Source organism: Cyprinodon variegatus, unplaced genomic scaffold, assembly GCF_000732505.1.
Source record: "Cyprinodon variegatus isolate N-32 unplaced genomic scaffold, C_variegatus-1.0 Scaffold21, whole genome shotgun sequence".
NCBI classification, from domain to species: domain Eukaryota; kingdom Metazoa; phylum Chordata; class Actinopteri; order Cyprinodontiformes; family Cyprinodontidae; genus Cyprinodon; species Cyprinodon variegatus.
Genome location: NW_015150474.1, coordinates 1,390,148 through 1,409,372, shown reverse-complemented (window position 1 = coordinate 1,409,372; position 19,225 = coordinate 1,390,148). Strand labels below are relative to the sequence as shown.

Here is a 19,225-nt window from a genome sequence, read left to right as displayed (position 1 = left end):
TTGTTCAGCATGGGGGTGAGTAGAAAATGAAGGCTAATCATGTTTTGGGTGTACTATTCCTTTAAGCCGATGAACGTTTTTAGCCTGGTCATAAAATTAGACAGGTTTTCTGTATCACAGACAAAAACTGGTCGTTGTTACACAGGAGAAGAGCGTGATAACAAACAGATCTGCCTCCCATTCTACTTTTAGAGCAAAGTAGTTAGGAACATAGAAAACAATCAGATCTCTGAGATAACATGGAGCTTGCTTATTTAGGGCTTTATAGATGAGTAGGAGAACTTTGTATTCTGGGCTTTACAGGGAACCAATAAAAAGATAAAATAGAAAATCTATGATTTTTTTTTTAAATGTCATCACAGCTGTGGCTGCCGTTGCATTTAGTCTGGAAATTTTCCATGCCAGTTTTTTACTCCAACACCCCCAACAGTGCTTTCCCGAACTGCAGAAGACTAAAGTTTTCATTTAACAGGCAGCAAATACATTTATATTTCTACAGCTTTGAATACACAGTAAAATTAAGCATAAACCTTGTTGGTAATGGTCTTTTCTCTTGTTGCAGTTCTCGTTCGATTTGTGGCAATGACTCTGCTGAACTTGTGGGTGCTGCTCACTGTTATCTATTACCAACAAAGAAGAAGCAGCTCAAAGAAAGCAGATTAAATCCAGGGGGCAACCTGGACGGGCTGTGCTTCGGAGCCCACTGCATCGCCAATGATATAGGAACAAACAGTCTAACAGGTTAACGGTTACATTTCAGCTGAAAAGAGATTCACCCTTTTTCACTGCCAGGGATTTTACTTATATAAAAAAAGTTCTGGTCTTTACCACGTTCTTAAATGGATCAAATCTTACCTTTATTATATATATAAAAAAAAAAAGATTACCGGTATATACTTCCAGTATTTTGATGAAAATCTGTTGGTGAATGAAAACCCTGATATTTCCATAGGATTAAAGAGGAAAGTTCAAGCCAGGAGCTGCTAATTAGACCAGGGATCACACTGATCAATATATTAACTCCTGGTTTGAACACCAACAGAGCGTACATGTCTAACAACACAATGCCAAGATTGAAGGAAGTCTTAAGAGAAGCAATGTTTTCTGCTCGTTTTTTCCCCAAGGCATAAATCAACAGTAAAGGTCCTTTTCAGTTAACTCTGCGGTCAAACTTTGCAAAGCTCAGATAAAATGCAGGAATCCCAAGAGCTTCAATGTCTCAGGTAGTTGGTGTCACTTTAGTGCAGGAAAGATCTGGTCACAGATTTTATTGGCAAAATCTAAAATGCTTTTTTAGATAAATAAATTCTTGACATTTATCAACTATTAGAAACAAACTAATGGAGGATGGTATCCATTAACACCTGATTTGATGTAAAAAAGTCTTTGGAAGGAAAAATATTTTTATTTTTCGCTTCTACGACATGTCATATTAATGTTTTGAGAATATAAACAATTTTAATCACAAAGGGGGATATTTTCCTATGGAAAAACATCACTATGAATGTTACTCGTAGACCACTCTTGGTTAGGTCATTCATTCAACAGCAAAGGCTTGGTCCAAACTTGTCAAACCACAGTGGGAAAAACTATAACTGAATGTCTGAAAAGGGAGGAATAACCCAGAGCTGGACTTTGTTTACGTGGCAATCCAGTTAGAAATCTCTCATTTGTTTCTGGCCATCTTAGTCCTCCAGTTTTTAGTTTTTATACATCCAGCCTTCTTGGCTGAGTCAGTTTTTCAAAAGGCGATCAGTTCTGACCGTCTATCATTTTAGAACCTTACAGTAAGTTATAATATTTCGTCAGAAAACTGACTTCAGTAAACATCTACATGAAAGAGGGACCACTGTATTTGATCAGAGCTCTGACTCTCCTGATAGCCCATAATGAGATCAGAACCTCAATCTATTGAAACAGATAGGGTATAAAAAAAAAACACCCAAAACCATAAAAAGCTAATATATTAATATCTACTTTCAATTTTTGTGTGTTGTTTATCCCTAAAGAAAATCATAGAAATCCCTGACTCCTATGAATATAGTCTAAGAAATGGGTCTAATAATGTGAACTGGAGCAGTCTGAGCATCTCGGGTTACATTTAAATAATTTACCGCCTGCTAAAGAACTTATGAACAGAGATAGGGTGAACTTACTTCTTCAGATTTTATATAAATATACTGATCAAACATTCCAATACTGATTATTCCTGTAGCTTTGAAGTATTTGTTTTTAACCAAAAAGTTTTACCGTCAAAACTCCAGTTTATTCACATCTAATGTTATTATCTGTTAGGATTTTGACAAAGATGACAAACACTGTATTTTTAAGACCTTTTATACTGTATGTGTAAAATTCCTTTCTGTAATGCTGAAAAAATACAAATATTGAATATTTTACTGAAATTTAAAATGCATTTTTGAAGAAGTTGAATAAAAATCTGAACCAAAAAAGGCACATCCATGTCTTTATTTTGATAAGTGATTAATATCATCATTATAGAGCCGTTTGGTAGCAAACATGCAATCACGATGTAAAGGCCCTTAAATACAAAGTGGACAAGGCTGTATAAATAATATAATGTGCACAGTATGGCATGTAAAATATAAATTGTGGGTATTTATATGTATAAAACATGCTTCTTGGTTAAAGGAGAGCTGTCTGTACACAACATACAGTTTACTCTCCAGGCGCTTGTATGAGCCGCAAACACACAACGCATCCAATCTAAAAGTTTGGTTACCATTAATAGACAAAAATATAAAGCCTTCAGTGGACTAGTGCTGCTCAGGACGAGGTTTTTCATGCCTTAAAGGTCGCTGCTGCTTTAAAAAAAAACACCCTGGTGGAGGCGTGTGGAAAGCATGCAGGTTCGCTCCAAGCAGCTGATGGAAACATAGGCTTTAATCAAGTACATTTGGTAATAGGATGCCCGGTGTCGCCTCTGGTACAGCACCAGATTCTACATTCAAACTGAACAAAAAAAGGAGGAAAACACGGTAAACATCATCCCTTGGATTGGACAGTGCAGGTTTCTTTAAGATGTGGGGATTCCTCCTTTTGATGCCATCGGAGAGAAGATGCTCGCTTTGTAACCGCTACTGCAGGCAGAGCAAGTGTTTCACTGACAAATCACAGTAAGAGGCAACCAGAGAGTTATTCACTCTGTCCTCCTACTCTGAGTTCCTGTGAAGTAACAGCTTCCTGTACCTTAATTCGGATTCTAATACCAGAACCTTGGAAAGCGAAAAAGCTACAATCATGTGGAGAACAAAAAACCATTGGGATAAAAACCCAACAGAATATTTTTAAGTGTCATGTTCCCCTTTAAACCCTTCAATCTGTTCACAGTTTTTAAGCTGAATGTCTTATTTTTGGCTGTTTGAACCTCCAAAGCTTTTTTGTTTTTGCATGCTCCATCCATTGCACTGTTTCCTGTTGAGAACCGTTGAGGTAAGTGAATTCCCATCCAGCCTCTCCCTGTTTTTTGTTTTTATTCTGTAGAAGGAGGAACTCTCAAGAAGCACAGCAGACTTTGTTCATAAGCCTTCCAGCTCACAGAAACGCAGCCAAGCTTGGTTGTTATGAAGTGACTGAAAGGAGTGGGGAGCCTTTCCTCCCAGGATGGAGCAAGGGATGGATGTGGAGTTGCTGACCTGCAGATGGAACTTCGTAGGAAACAAACTGCATCACCTTGGAGACGCATCAAGCAGGGTTAACTAGAGAAAACAGAGAGACAGATGTTCAGCACTGCACATATAGCTGATTATTTAAATAATAGGAAACACTTTACAATAAGGAACAGAAAACGGGATCACCTGCTACATAACTAACAAGGAACTTGAGAGCACAAGGAAACCAAGAGTTACTATTCAGGAACTAATGAGGAGTTAACAAGGAACTAATTCAAAGTTACCAAGGAAACAAAGATGAACTAATTAGGAACTAATGGGGAGTTACCAAGGAAACAAAGGACAAACTAATGAGGAGTTAACAAGGAACATATCAGGGACTAATTAAGAGTTACCAAGGAAACAAAAGACGAACTAAACAGGAACTAATGGGGAGTTACCATGGAAATAAAGATGAATTAATCAGGAACTAATGGGGAGTTAAAAAGTACTTCTTAGGGGACTACTGGTTGGTTAATGACAAATTAGAATAGAAAAATAAATGTTTGTTCTGAATAACCCTATGGTTCTGAATCACAAATATGAAATCTACTTTACTGAGTAGAAAATTATTTCCAAGCTGTTATTTAATGGACTTCATTGTGTGAAGCAACATATCAAGTACTTACTAAAGAACTAATAGTTACCCATCAGTACCTAACCATTATCTAATGTTTTCATGTACCCTAAAGTAAAGATGTAAAAAATCATACCAAGTACTTACTGAGGAGCTATTGATTACTTAATCAGTACCTGACCATAAACTATTGTTTTTGTGTACCCTTAAGTAAAGTAAGACTATCCATTAGTTGTTTCTTAGTTACTTTGTTTCTCCCAGGTAACTAAGCAGTTTTCCATAATATGGCTGAGCATCCCACAATAATTATAAGTTAACTACCCATTAGTTCCCTAGGCACTCTGTAATAGTTCATTACATTTTGTTTAGCTTATTGTAATGGGTTACCAAATTACATTTACTTTTAAATAAGAATTGAAAGCAAAGGTTTTACTTTACAATGAGAGTTTCTAATCCACATCGGCCCTGAGCACGTTTTTGCATACTAGAACTGGCTGGACATTGGATCACTCTTCTATTTAGACTAACTTTTCTGATTTTCTGGCATAGAGTTAAATATTCTTATGGTACTAGCACCATGTTTTAAGGTCGGGGATGTCCTCTGGGATCTGAAAGCTTCACCTAGACTCCCTGCTGCTCTGATGTTTAGCTGAAATGTGTGCTGAACATTATATTCTGCTTATACATGCATTAGAAGGGAAGCTCAAGCTTCTGATTCACCCAGTGACAAAGTGATCCTGACCATCAAGTAAACCGATTCACAAGCTGCACAGTGTGCACTGAAGAAAGTGTGTTCACCCCCTGCTTGTGGGCCCACACCACTGCTGAGTGACAGCAGAGCAGACACATACACAGACTCATTCTGTCGTTTACATGAGCAACAAGATCCCAGAAGTCATCAGTTGTACCAAACGCTGCTGTAGTCGTCGGGTTTTGTTTGCAAGCCGTTTGATCTGCGAGGGCTAAAGTCAGAGGATGCATGCAGTAAGATATTCCTTGATGTATAGACAAATGTTAGCCAATCCAATTTAAGCACAAAAAAAATAGAGAAAAAAATAAATAAAAACAAACTAAAACAAGAAGAAAATTCAACAAAACAAGAAACAACCATTTCACACTTGTAAAAAAAAAATAGAAATGGTTGCACACAAAGCAGAAAATAGCTACAATGACAGCAGACAGTGGCTTTATTTTCTTTTTCTGAAGCTGGCTGTTTGAGTGAACAGCTGTGGAGCACATCTTCACAGTAAAAAAACAAACACTCTTTTTACAAGTAAATAAAGAAAAATAATTTACCACTCTGTACAATGGTAAACAAATGAGGCATTTAAATTTAAAAATATTTACTGCAGCACTACGTCTAGGCAGATAGCTCTTCATGAAAACCATTTTAATCTAAATAGCTTAATATTTTCTGGGAGAGATTTTGTGTTTTATTCCTATATTTTGTTTGTGTGGATTTCGTATTTAGGTGTTTTTAACAGGTGCATTTCCCACTATAGGATAGACAGTTCTCTTATTTGCAGTATGTTCAGTCACCTCATTGAATATATTGCCTATAGTTTTTATTTAATTTTAATTTTGATTGATTTCTTTTTCTCCCCAGCGCATACCGGTATTAATTGTTACAGCAAATCATGGTCAAAGAAGATCCGAACTAGGTCATTTTTGATATTCTCTGAAATCTATTTAAATCTGTTTTTAAATTAACCAGAAACTTTTAAAACGTAATTTTCAACATCCCGTTTTTATAAAAAACACGTGTTAAAGGCTTATTCCTATTAGCCCCCTTAGAATGGAAAAAAACAAAAGTAGTGTTAATCTGAATAAATCAGTAAATTAAGCTTAAGCCTAAATTCAATCTGAAAGATTTATCAGCTTCACCTGAGCCACCTGCCATGTTCCTCGTTCAGCTCAAGCCAATTATCTCAGGGGTCGCACCTCCTCCGTAGCCGATCATCTTGTAAGATCCCCTTCATTTAGCTCCTGACCTAACTTCTCTCTCCCACATGCAAGCAAACTTTCACCCACCTCCACCATATCTCCTCCCTCATTCTCAGTCCCACTCATCCTCTAGAAGACTACTCTAATCCTTTTCTCGGTTACTCATTCAAACATATGTTGATTCACAGCATCAAAGGCTACGTTCACGCTGCAGGCCTTGATGCTCAATTCCGGCATGAATGTCTTGAATTCAGCCACTGCACTGCAAGCACAGCACACAGCACACGGAGCATTACCCTGATCAGAAATGTATGGAGGAATAATCCTCTTCAATTTCATCCAATGCCAAGAGCCAGTCCTGAAGACTAAACTCCTCCAGTCTGAAAGGAGGACATTCGTTCTGATGGTTACTTTTATTAAATTCTACTATCGAGTTGTTGTTTCTTTCATCGAGTTAACCATCAAAGCAATAGAAAAGTCCTGTTAGAATAAACACCATAAATCCTCCCTGGACCAATCAGCAGCTTTCCATACCTGCTTTTACTGGTTGGAAGCGGTCGACTAGGCCTCCTCAAGGACTGGCTGGACTGAACTCTCATGGAGGTACGTGGGGAGCAGCGGCCGAAGTGCTCCGCCGGTGGAGGCTTCTTAGGGATTTTCTTGACCAGCCGGCTCACCCACTTCTGCTGCTCCTCCTGGGAGGCGGCCAGCAGCAGAAGGTTCTTAGCGTCGTAGTTCACTGATGGCAGAAGAGAAAACCTCTTTTCAATGACCGGAACACGAACTGGAGGCTGACATATAGTTGGTAAAATCATAACATCTTAATACCTTTGCAGGGAGTAATTATCTCCTCCTTCTTGTCCATGTGGTCCTTGTGGCACTTGATGTGGCAGCGCCGGCACTCTAGAGCAGGAGGCGGCTTGAACATGTTCCAAAGGGGCTTTGTGCACGCCTCGCAGTTAGTGGGGAAATGGTAGAGCGTGGGGATGAACTCGTGGCCTTTGTGGCAGATATAGCTGGACTTCTCCCCAATGGGAAGCGGCTCAACAGGAAACTCAGGCTCCTTTTTGCTCTCTCCTTCATTAGCATAAAGGATCTAGAAGATGGACAGAGGCTGGTTGGTCGTTTCCATCCTTCAAAACACTCCTGTATCGAGTAATAAAGAGGTTGAAGCCCCACCTGGAATATTCTGGGAATCTCCTTGGCATCAGCGCGGTACACATCTGTCTGGGTGACGGGCCTCACGTGAAAAAGTTTGCTGCAAGATGGAAATAAATAACATTGTAACACAAAAGCAAACATCTCTCCGTGTTTTCCAGTTCAGGAGTTCCACTCACTCGACGTCGAGCACCATGCAGGGACTGGAATGCTCTCTGTCATGTTCGCTGTTGTAGAAGAGAATCTTTTTGCTGCTCACGACGACGTACTACAAGAACAAGACAATTATTTCTGAGCTAAGTGAGTTTGAGTGAAAGTTCAGATATGGTTTATTCAGACCTTTTTCTCCCATCCAAACTTCTTGGTGTTGTTCCTAACAGGAAGAGAGAGCCAGCCCTCCAGTCTCGTTTCTGAGGAAACAGAAAATGTTTTAAATATTCAGAATGAAAACATTTCCATTCTTATTTTAAAATCCTCACTTTAGTGGAGCCTTTTGGTTCTCATTTCAAGCTCTGGACATTAAACTTCTACCTTGCTAACCCCACCCATGTAACCCATGTAACTTTATTCATTGATGTTGTTAATGCAGAAAGTTTCTGACTGATTTTAATTAATTATTGAAGCATTTGTGTCCCAATAGTTCTAGTTTATACAAATAAATCATGAATCCTCCTAATGGACTGGAACCTCTAATGCAATGGTTTTTATATTAGCAACATTTTCGCATTCATTTGAACCATTCTAATAAAAACTTCTTGGAAGGTGGTGTCTTACCCGCGTAAGCATCATCAGTGTCAAACTCAGGCCCGCTGCTGACGCTGGCCGAGTCCATAGACTGAACGCTCAGCGACTGCACCAGATTCCTCAGCTGCTCGATGTCGCTGTCCTTGCTGTCCAGTGCCATCTGCATCTCAATACGCGTTTGACTCTCGTCTGCTAGTTGCTGCAAACAGGAAAGCACGTCTGAAACCAAACGGCTCTGCGAACAGGAGAGTTATGGAGGACAGCGGAACTCACTGCTTGCATCTCGTTGATCTCCCGCTGGTACTTGATCATGATGCTGTTGAGCTTTTCTTTCTCTGACCTCAGCTCCAGCTGCAGCTTCCTGTTCTCCTTCTCCTTTCGCCGCATGTCTGTGTCGTTTCCACGGCGGCTGCCTCCGCCGCGAACTTCCTTCCTGTTCATGATTTCTGCCAGCTTATTGACAGCCTGCAGAGGGGGGGTGTAGTTTTAGGACCTCACAGAAGCAAAGAGAACAGAGGGAATGAATGAGATGAGTAAACTGGGACCTGAGTCTTCAGCGTGCGCTCTGACTGCAGCTGCTTCTCAAAAGACTGCTTCATCTGGTTGATCTGCTGCTCCCAATCCTTTGATTTATCAGATTCTGAAAGAAAAAACAGGAAAAAAAAAAACTAAACAGTGATGCCATGTTGTGTTTTGTTTAGATGAGTCAAAGTTTTCCTTTCATCAACCTTCAAGTGCTTCCTTCAGTTTGTTGTTCAGTTCTTCCTTCTCGTTGGCCAGATTGGCGACATCACTGGTCAGCGTCCTGTTCGCCTCCTCCAGCTGCACATAGCAGAAAACACACTCAGAACCAAGTGGCAGGTCCAACGACCAGGAGGTGGAGGATCCTGAAACCCACCGAGCTGATTGTGATGTCCTTGTCAGACAGCTCCTGACGGTGCCGGGCCATCATCTCCTTCAGCTCCAGTTCCTTCATTATTTTCTCCTTCTCCAGGTCAGAGTACTGCTCCTCAGCAATGGAGCGAGCTAGTTGCTCTGAATCCGCCTTTGTCAGAGTGATCTCCAGCTGGGCTGCCAAGGAGTCCCTGAAAGAGGTTGGAAAATAAACGTCAACTTTGAAAGAGCTAAATACCCCCAAAACTAATTTATTTTAGACCTTCAAGCAGCGTGCTCACCTCTCCTCCTGCAGTTCCTGCAAAGACTGCTGTACGTCCTTGTAGAGTTTATTCTTTTCCTCACACTCCTCCTTCAGCTCCCGAACCTGAGTCTTGTAAAGTGTCTGGAAAAAACGCCAGATAATGTACACGTGACGTTTCACAAAACACCTTCTATCACCAGCCTATTCTGCTAGATGTAGACAAACAATCTGTCTGTGATATAACTATAATATGGCTACAGGTTATCCACGGTTTTAAAAATAAAATATCAGAGATGGATCAAGAAATAGTCTGGTGGCGGTAAAAGCCTCAAAGTACACCAAACCAAACAACAGTGGTAAGAAAGACCTCTACTAAGGTGGTTTAAAGAAGACAAAGAAAGCAAAGAGATTAAACTTATTAAGAGAATGTTTTTCTCTCTAACATATCCAGACTAATTCATTTAGTCAGCAACAAAGTGAGAGAGCAAACTTGACAAGATAACAGCTGGGCTGAACAAGGTGAAATTAATTAGTCATTTCACTTTAATCCTACAAATCATCTGACATGAATAGAAAATGTCGCCGGTCTTCTGGGATTCTCAGATTTAGGTAAGGATTTACATTTGTTAGAGCAGAGCTCACTAACCTTTACAGTGCAGATACATTTCTACCTCCTCTCTTATTAAATCACATTATTCCTCAGCAGACAAAACCTAGGCTGGATGAATTGCCCGACTGGTCATCTGAAAGACTATGCTTGGGTGAAGTTTTCATGCTTTGCAAAGCAAACAAACACTGCCTATATACATATATTCTGGTAAAACTACAGGGTTAAATGCTTCCATTCAAAGCCACTGACTGGGTCATCATTATACAAACACAGTGAACAAAAGAAAAACTTGCATCCATACAGAGTGAAGCATAAAGACGGCCTTCATCTGAACCAGACCTCAGCAGGGGGCTTCCCTTCACACACTGGCTTGCCTGTTTGTTTTGTGCAGGAATGTAAGGCTTTAGGAAAACAACCAAAACAAACAGGCAGAAGTCAGACATCACCTAAAACTTTGGGCCTTTTAGAAGGATCTCTGTCATCTTTAGAAATCTCTGCTGCTACAACGTCTAAGTTCAAATGTGACAAAACAAACCAACAAGTTAATCATCAAATAAAAACAATCCTTCATTCACGCTTCAGATGATCTCAGAAGCTGAATGATAGCAAAGTCATTTTTCCAGATGAATATTTTCAAACTTATCTAAAAAACAAAAAACCTTAAAGGATCTACAGTATATCCTGCTTTTAAAGCCTTTTTAAGTAAACTATAGGCATATATATATATATACTGTATGATACAATAATCTCTTTAGCATTATGCAGTATTAATCTTTATTGAATAGTGTGTTTTTTTTTTTTTACAACCAAGAAGAAAACTCTCCTTCAAAGCTTCTCCCCACCACCCATTTCATGACCTTGTATCATGCTACTTACAAAAGGCTAGGCAAAGTCTAAGACCTCTCAAGGCCAATAATAGGGAGCGATGGCATAGTGGTTAGAGAATAGAGCTTTGAATCCTGAGGTTTTGAGTTTGAAACCAACTCCCACAGACCCTTAACCCCACACTGCTCCCAGGGCGCCGCAAATGGCAGCCCACCACAAAAACAGATTTCCTTATCTTTTCTGCCCCAAATACTCACATTAACAAGTGTCTGCAAACATCTGCACTAAGCCTGCAAACTCAAGGCCGACTTTCCGTGGACAGACGCGAACTAGGCACATTTACTACTACTGCGTATGGGCTGTTTAACTACTTTGCTGGGCAGGGAATCTTTTTTTCACCAGGAATGAGCATTCATAGAGAAATGATTTGAATGAAACACCAAGCTGCTCCCCAGGTGATCGCTGGCAGCGACTCACTCTCCGTCCCTTTCTTCTCCCACCTCACGCAGACAGAAACGATGCAAGTATCATCTAGTCTTTGTTTCTGTTATTTTTTGTATAGCTAGAGAAAAAAGTGATGATGCCATGACGTTGTGGGAAATGAAGGCATTAGAAATGTAAGAAAAGCTACTGTGAAGGCTTACATGTAAATGGGAGTGGCTCAAAGTATGTACATCCTCCATTCAACTATGTGGGGGCTGTTCAACATTTGCTTATAAAGGAACAGATGCTGCCCTCTGCAGATTATCAGCTACAAGAGTCACTTCGTCTCAACAGTTAGCCAGAAACATCACGCTCTGTCTAACATCAGCCCTTCCTGGTCGAAAAAACTGGCTCATATGTTTGAATGTTCAGGTGCAGCACAGTGAGGTAGCTGCTTCCTGGAGGGAGCAGGTTATCACTTTCCTAAGCAGGAAAGTGATGGCTGCTCCTTTTCACAGGACAGGAAGTGGCTACTGGACAGACTGAATCTTCAGGCATGTAGGAATCGAGTAAAATACCATTTTAAAAGCAGAGAGAAATATATCATTATCAAATACTAAAAAAAAGTTGACTTTGCATGCTTTTAAATAAAAACTAAACTTTTGAATGTTTTCAGAGTCAAATCTGCTAAATATGTGGCTTCCCACATAAAGGCAATGGTTTAACCAAAAATGCTGTTTATGTGTTTAAGAAACTGGATCTAGCTCTAGAATGCCGCAGGTTTCTGTGGTTTCACATTTCCAGAGTCCTGATTTCCTGCTTGTATCGATGTCACAAATGATCTCCCCACAGTTTTATACCAACCTTTCCCCTCTTCCTCTTAATTTGGCTTATTGAGTTCCACTCTAATGCCTTGCTATTATTTTAGTGCATTGGATAAATTCATATCTAATCTTATTCTACAGAAGCCTTTTTTCTCCAAACTTCAAAGCTCTGGATCTCCCCCTTGTGGGTAAATAAAGAACAGGTGAATCTTCCTCTTTGAGACCCAATTTTTTTATATCCTCCTACAGCCACGTTTTAAAGCAGAAGTTCACTGAGGATTTATGGAAAACTTTTCCACAGTTTTTAGGCTTTACACATGCAGCCTTTAAAGGGGAATAAAGTCAGGGAAGAAAATATTTTCAGTTTTTCCAGACCTGGATAATACATAAATCAAATTCCAGACTGCACAGGCATCCTGAACTGCACGAGTCTGTTCATTGAGTGGGGGACCCTCCCCTTATTTATCATCTTTTATTTAATGTTTTACAAACAACAGAGGAACTTATGAAATCAGCCTGCATTATTTAGTGCATCATTTCCCTGCATACTTACAGAAAAATACTGCTCAGCCTCCAGCTGGTCCTGTAATTCCTTCATTTGTCCATCTGTGTCCTGTCTTTCTCTGCAGGTTAAAAAGGCAAATTAAGCGACTAACACATAAAGATAGTGACGACAAAGCAAAGAGCAGAAAAAAGCTGAACGGACTTGCGTAGCTCCTGGTTCTGCTTCTCCAGGCTGCGCTTGATGTCTAGCAGATGGTTGGTTTCCTGCTTAAGTTGCTTCTCAGAGGTTTTCAGGATGTTCAGCTGCTGGTTCTGGGCCTTCAGGTCATTTACAGTCAGGTTACGCTTCTGGGTTTCCTGCTCAATCTTCAGTGTCAAGTTCTTCACCTGGGAAAAAAAAAGGAGGAACCACTTTAAATGATGGTAGGGTTGTCAAGATACTAAACTTTTCAACTCAATACCAATACTAAGGAAAATATTCGATACTCGATACCATTTTCGATACCACAAGGATAAAAAGACTCCAAAATTCTACAGAAATATTTTCATTTATAAATAAAATACAATAAATAAATACAATAAAGGTTGTATGCTGTGCACAATATTAAGCAAGCTTGATAAGAAACGTATAAAATTAAAATTAAGTGTTCCTTCCTTGGCTATGCTTTGCACACATAACAATGACACTAGCCAAACCGGTTAAGAAACAAAAATAATTCTCAGCAGCTGCACCTCTTACAAAAAAAAAGTCTGAAACTGAAAAGTGCACAGAATTATTCAATCACACAGTGTTCTGAAAGTGCATTGTCCACTATTCTGCACTTTAGATGAATGACTGCTTAGGTGCCACTGGTGGTGGCACCTAAGCAGTCATACTTTTAAAAACGAGTATTGTATCCGGTTACAACGTTTCAGTATCGATACTTTTGACAACCCTAAATGATGGTATATCCCCACATGCAGGTTCTAACTGGTAACGCTCTGACCTCCTCCGTGAGTCGGTCCTTGTGTCTGCGTAGCTCATCCAGCTTCTGCAAAGCCTGTTTGTAGTCACAGTCCATCATACTACTGTGTTTCTCCAGCTCCAGGATTCTGTTCTCTAACCGCAGCTTGGCCGCTCGTTCCTCTGACAGCTTACGCTCCAGTTCTGCAGGAAGGATCCAGGAAGAGTTTACAAGGAATTATTAATGACTGAAAAAAGTAATCCATTTAACTAGATATCTAATTAAGGAAGGTTAAAACAACATAGGTGGGAAAAATAAAGTATATCAGAGATTTTTAGCAATACTGTGAGTAATTCTTCTGCAAAACATTTTACACAATCAGGTCTTTTATTGCTTTGCATATTCAGCATTGAACAAGATAAACTTGGACTCAAATAAAGTTGAGTCTAAGTCCATCTTTCTTGGAGAGCCAAAAACTGTCGGGTCCCATGAATCTGTTGCTCCTCTAATGCATTTTTTTATTACATCTACCCGATTATTAAATCTGCCTTTGGGTTTCCAGGAACAAACTTAATTAGTGCTTTCAGATCTGTCTGACTGCGTGAGGCCACCCTTACCCTTCATGGTCTCAGACTTGGCCCCCTCGATGGTCACTTTAATCTTGCTCTTGTCCGCCAGCAGTGCTCTGGTGGCTTTATGTGAGGCCCCCTCCTGCTCCAACTCCTGCTGCAGAACCTTCAGCTTGTAGGTCAGTTCTATCTCTTTGTTGCTCATCTCCTGCACAAAGAATAAAAGGCAGAAGTTGTTCTCATTTGTAAGGTGACACCAAGCAGAAAAGTAACCGGAAAATGATTCAATTTGACTGATAGATCTGAAGCAGGGGAACACAGAAAGGCTTAAGGAAATACATTTGTAATTTTACTTTTCTAAACAATGGTTTCGTTTACCTTCTCCAGATCTGTGTATTTCTCCTGGAGCTGTCTCTTCTCAGTTTCAGCTTTCGACAGAGTCTGTCTCTGCTGGCGGGCTTCCTCCTCCAGTCCAGAAATACGTCCTGAAAAGGATAAAATAAGCTGTCAGAATCAGCTACACCCTAAAAAAAAAATCCTTGCACTGCATTTAAACATAGGCTGTAAATGAAAGAAAAGTCATAAGCGTATCTAAAGTCTTTTACTAATGGATGTTCCAATCGATGTTTTATCATATACACAGAGGAATGATATCAGAGGAAACGGCACACTAACAAAGGACTCTACCAACAGCCTTCTGGCTCGTGGTTCATGTGTTTCACCCACCCATCAGGTCACTGATGGTCTCGGAGCCCTGGCTGTGCTCCCTCCTCTCCGACTCTAGAGCGGCCTGCAGGCTGATGCACTCCTTCTCCAGACTCAGCTTGCTGCGCTCCAGCAGGCAGCATTTATCCTGCAGCTCACGCACATTGGCCTCCAGCTGCTGCAGCTGCTTGCTGCTCTCTGTCTGAGCTTTGCGGAGCCTCGTGGCCGCTTCAGATTCGGCCCGCAGCAGCGTGTTGGCTTCCTCCAGCTGCAAAGTGATCCATGATTAAGTTTACTGAGTTTATGGCTAAAGGACGTAAATATAAGTTCTTACAAAACATTGCAACTCAGACCCGACCCACCATTCAGCAAAAACAGTTAAAAGGATTTTATAAAGTAATATTCTTAAAAATCTAAATACTAAGCTTTACATATATATATATATATATATATATATATATATATATATATAAACACAACCAGAACTGCAGCCATGAAAGGCACTAGGCTTGCTTCATCTTTCAGAAACACAACCTGTGCGCCCCTTCATCTCCTAAAAACTTGGAGTTCTCTTTATGATTATTTCTGCACCTGATGACTTTGTGGCTGCAAAGATCGCAAATGCAACCTGACTAGGTTTGAAATTATTAACTAACAGTAATAAATAGAAATAATCGTCAGCTAATTTGGTAATTGAATCACTACCTAGAGTAGAGATACATAGACTATTAGATGGATTTTACTGAAAAAAATAACCCACCAATGGAAAGAACGGTGACATAAATCTACAAAAAGATATTTAAAAAAATCTACTTAGGATGAAAACTATTTTTCTCTAAATTAAGAACATTTGTTCATTTAGAAATTGTTCTAAATTGTTGTTGATTCAATGAGTCAATGCAAGCAGCTGGGTTTCAATAAATAGAAAACTTTAAACATATCTGTATGATTTGATTAAATTATCTATGATGTGTATTGTGAATTGGTGCAATATAAAAAAAAACTAAATTGAAATATTAGTATTTTTTAAATCCTGCTTGTTCCAGATAGACGCTTTCAGATCCGAAACCATTTACCGGTAGTTAAATTTCTGATGTGAATTTGCACGCAAAATAAAGCAGACACCTAATGCAAAAAAAAAAAAAAAGGTTAAAAACCACACTGAAGAACACAGTAGCTTTGTGAATTTGATGGTACTTTGTTCCCAATTCTAAATTCCTTTTTACTATAGACTAGTTGGTAATGTTTGTTGATGAACTTAGGTAAATCTTGACCTAAAGGAGCTTTAGAACAAAATGACCACAAGTTGGGAGATGATCCTCATATTTAAGACTTAAATGTGTGTATCAATTAGGAAACATTCCTCCAGATTCACCGGGTTTAAAAGAGGTTAAGAAAAGTAAATTGATAAATACAAAGGACCTGTTTCTGCAGGTGAATGTTCTTCTCATTGGAAATGTGGGAATTTTGATTTCTCTTCTTCATGTCATCCAGCTGATCTCGAAGGCTGTTAACTGCACCAGAACAGAAGCCGAGCACAGATAAGTTAGAGTCCTTTATGTTAAAACTTCATGTATGCAAAACAAAGGAGAAACATCATAAGGTCTGATAAAATCTAAAGGTTTCACAGTTTGACCAGGTGGTGGCAGCGTTGCACACATCTTCTAACTCAATTTAATCTATTGCCAATAATACTTTACTATCACTTGGCCGTAATATGGAGTAGAATTAACTCATAGCAGTAATTATTGGCATGCAAATAAATTAAAGACCCGTGAGGGATCCTGCATTTGTAGAGGGCGTCTGTTACCTTCATTCTCCAGGCAGCGCTTCCTGTCGGCCTCGTTCTCGGCCTTCCGGTGGCTCTCCAGGCTCTTGTGCTGCAGCAGGGCCTTCTCTCGCTCCAGCTGCCTCAGGTTCGACTCCAGGCTCTTCCTGCTGCTCACCTAAAGTCAATCAGAGAAAAAAATAAAAGTAAATCAAAATCACAGCCGATCTAATGAAAAACATCTGATCTCAGATAGGGAACTTACCTCTTCCTCAAGCTCTTTGGTTATTTTTTCTAAACGGACAGTTGTAGCTCTGGAGGCAAACGAGGACAAAACATGAGTGCAGGTTTTAAGTTTTCACATTACAGCAGGTTAATGGATGACTGATCTTGCACCTGCATTTGTTCTCCAGTTCCTCCTTGACTTGCTTGTCCTTATTCATCTGAAGCTCTAGATGGTGAAGCTTCTTCTGAAGCGCCGCAGACTGAAAACAGAACGCATTAACCCATCACCAAGCAGCTTATGGAGGAGGGATTTATGGAGGATACTTTCCGAGTTTCATTTGAGAATAAAGCTGGAACACATGTCAACCTGACTGCAGTCAGTTCTGCCGTTTCTAAGCATGACCCACAAAAAACCAACCTTTTAAACTGTGCTATGCAGAATGGGGTCAGCCAGGTGTTTTCTATATTTTGAAAAATTATCATAACCTCTAAAACTGAGAACCACAGCTACCCCGTCCTACATGTAGTCAAATGTATTGGCATTAGAAGGAACGACCCTGATTTAGTTTCTTTTCATCTTTCATCTAAATAAGTGCTGCTCCTCTGTGAATGTGTGGGGTACCTTTAGGCTCCTTCTTACATCCATTCTCATTCTCCTGAGTGTCCATTTTCAAAAAACGCACAACATTTCCTGCCTCAATTAGGTCAAACATCAACCGATGCATCTGTCTATTACAGCGATTAACGATGCATCTACTCAGGTCTTAAGCTGCCTCAGGGGAATTTAAGCTACATTTAAAATAACAATTAGTTTTTTTTAAACTACTCTAATTATAACCAAAACAAATCTTCACATGGCTTCTAACCTCAATATTAAAAACAAAACATGGAAAGCCTTAAATAGGTGCAGTCATGCACTATGCCTATACAAAAATAATAAACACAACAAAATCCATACATTTTTGTTAAAATAAAACAACATACGGAAAGTATTCATGTTGAGAGCTTCTTCAGCCCTTTTTGAGCCTAAAAAAAACATCTTTTTTTCACTATTCAACACTTAAACATTGTTTTACATCGTTGCCATCTGATTGTAGTACTTTCTCATGCATCCATCCACTAGCCAGCTTCAGCAGCTTTAGCTTCTACTTAAGTAAACACAAACGTTCATTTTGTATTTTTAGCATTACCAACACAGCTGATAGTTATTGTGCTTTTTAAATAGTTTGGACTTCACTTTTTTTTAAAATACTTTAATACTTTTAATTTAATCTATAATATGCACACCACTGCTGAGGAAATATATTTCATGGTTACTTTTCACACAAATGTGCAATATTACCTCTGGTATTTATAAGGTAAAAATACAGAGCGCAGACATTTAAACAGTGATACACAGAGAGAGTATATCAAAAGCCAAAAGCTGCCATAATTTATTAAGGAAGCCTTTATATTCAACCAGAGTGTAAGTGAGCAACTGGAGTAGAAACATTTAGAATATATCTTACTATAAAACTCCTTTAAAACAAAACAGCATGCTACCAAAGCTTTCAGACAAAAAAATATAAATGCGAAAATATCTGAAAACATGATTATCCAAACTTTTAAAGACACAGACCTTGACATAGTTTTTCTTTAGTATAGAATAAAAGCTTGTTCTTATCCATACTACTGTTTAGACAAATTATCAGTCTATCACATCACTTGGTAAAATGACTTTATATGGCTGAAGCATCATGACTCCAACACCAAATCTGTCAGCACTCAAAACAATCCCTATAAAAAAAATAGATAAAGACTATAATTATCTTATACATGTATTATTTAAACATCCTGTTAATACTTTATTAGACTGTTTATTTAAAGGTGATGCATTTATAGAAACTTCTAATTAGTAATCAGTGATCTGCTGTTTAGCTTGGATGTTTATAAATGTTGCATGACTCAGATCATTTCACAGTTTCATTCTTTAGAACATTTAAAACAAGGCAAATTAATTTAGATTTTTATCATCCGGAAAACAGCTTCCTGTCCATATCTATAATACAAATAAATGTGCAAAATAATTAATGCTGTGACCCACAATAAATTGGATGGTAAGAGAGGGAAGATTTTGTTTTTAATTCAAATTTGAAAAGTTAAGTCAATTCAAAAATACTTTATTGTTCCCAACCATCCGACGCCATTTACTGATGATGATGATAATGACATTTTCCTTGACCATCATAAATCTAAAAAAGGGGAAGTTTACCAGAGGCTAAAAGGGTTTTAACCGGAACTTTGAGCTTTAATCAAAATATATTTTCTCATGTTTTCTTTTAATCTGATGTAAAAAGCTTCATTAATGACATCCAAAGCCGGTCTTTTTACAATCGATAAAACCTTCTAATAAACTGTTCACTTTGTAGTCATGGCTCCATTCAAAAGTCCATCTAATGCTTTAACAGCACCAAATGGAAATACATTTAGACATTCAAGATAAGGGCTGAACTTTGATCCCCAGAGGACTGCTGCATCAGTACAGTAGCAGCAGAAAGTAATCACTGAAACCAGCACTGACTGAAATCAGAGGAGTTTAGGTGAATGGATAATAATT

General features: G+C 39.0%; 2 protein-coding genes across 2 annotated transcripts in view; one reads left to right on the top strand and one right to left on the bottom strand.

Annotated features, from left to right (window-relative positions):
* Nucleotides 1-2,293, top strand: part of pqlc3 (PQ loop repeat containing 3) — a 16,149-nt gene extending 13,856 nt beyond the window's left edge. Inside the window, exon 7 of the mRNA XM_015390534.1 lies at nt 563-2,293. Within this exon, the coding sequence (XP_015246020.1) occupies nt 563-663 (101 nt within the window). The 3' untranslated portion in view covers nt 664-2,293. The remainder of the gene's footprint in view (nt 1-562) is intronic.
* A 206-nt stretch (nt 2,294-2,499) lies between these two features.
* Nucleotides 2,500-19,225, bottom strand: part of rock2 (Rho-associated, coiled-coil containing protein kinase 2) — a 42,658-nt gene continuing 25,932 nt past the window's right edge. The window contains exons 11-32 of the mRNA XM_015390522.1: nt 16,801-16,889; nt 16,670-16,718; nt 16,447-16,582; nt 16,059-16,150; nt 14,658-14,904; nt 14,310-14,416; nt 13,980-14,139; nt 13,405-13,565; nt 12,621-12,805; nt 12,468-12,537; nt 9,270-9,373; nt 8,993-9,179; nt 8,823-8,916; nt 8,640-8,734; nt 8,368-8,559; nt 8,125-8,293; nt 7,690-7,760; nt 7,530-7,618; nt 7,372-7,450; nt 7,021-7,288; nt 6,727-6,931; nt 2,500-3,719 (exon numbers count right to left, since the gene is read on the bottom strand). Coding sequence (XP_015246008.1) covers nt 3,716-3,719; nt 6,727-6,931; nt 7,021-7,288; nt 7,372-7,450; nt 7,530-7,618; nt 7,690-7,760; nt 8,125-8,293; nt 8,368-8,559; nt 8,640-8,734; nt 8,823-8,916; nt 8,993-9,179; nt 9,270-9,373; nt 12,468-12,537; nt 12,621-12,805; nt 13,405-13,565; nt 13,980-14,139; nt 14,310-14,416; nt 14,658-14,904; nt 16,059-16,150; nt 16,447-16,582; nt 16,670-16,718; nt 16,801-16,889 — 2,853 coding nt within the window. The 3' untranslated portion in view covers nt 2,500-3,715. The remainder of the gene's footprint in view (nt 3,720-6,726; nt 6,932-7,020; nt 7,289-7,371; nt 7,451-7,529; nt 7,619-7,689; nt 7,761-8,124; nt 8,294-8,367; nt 8,560-8,639; nt 8,735-8,822; nt 8,917-8,992; nt 9,180-9,269; nt 9,374-12,467; nt 12,538-12,620; nt 12,806-13,404; nt 13,566-13,979; nt 14,140-14,309; nt 14,417-14,657; nt 14,905-16,058; nt 16,151-16,446; nt 16,583-16,669; nt 16,719-16,800; nt 16,890-19,225) is intronic.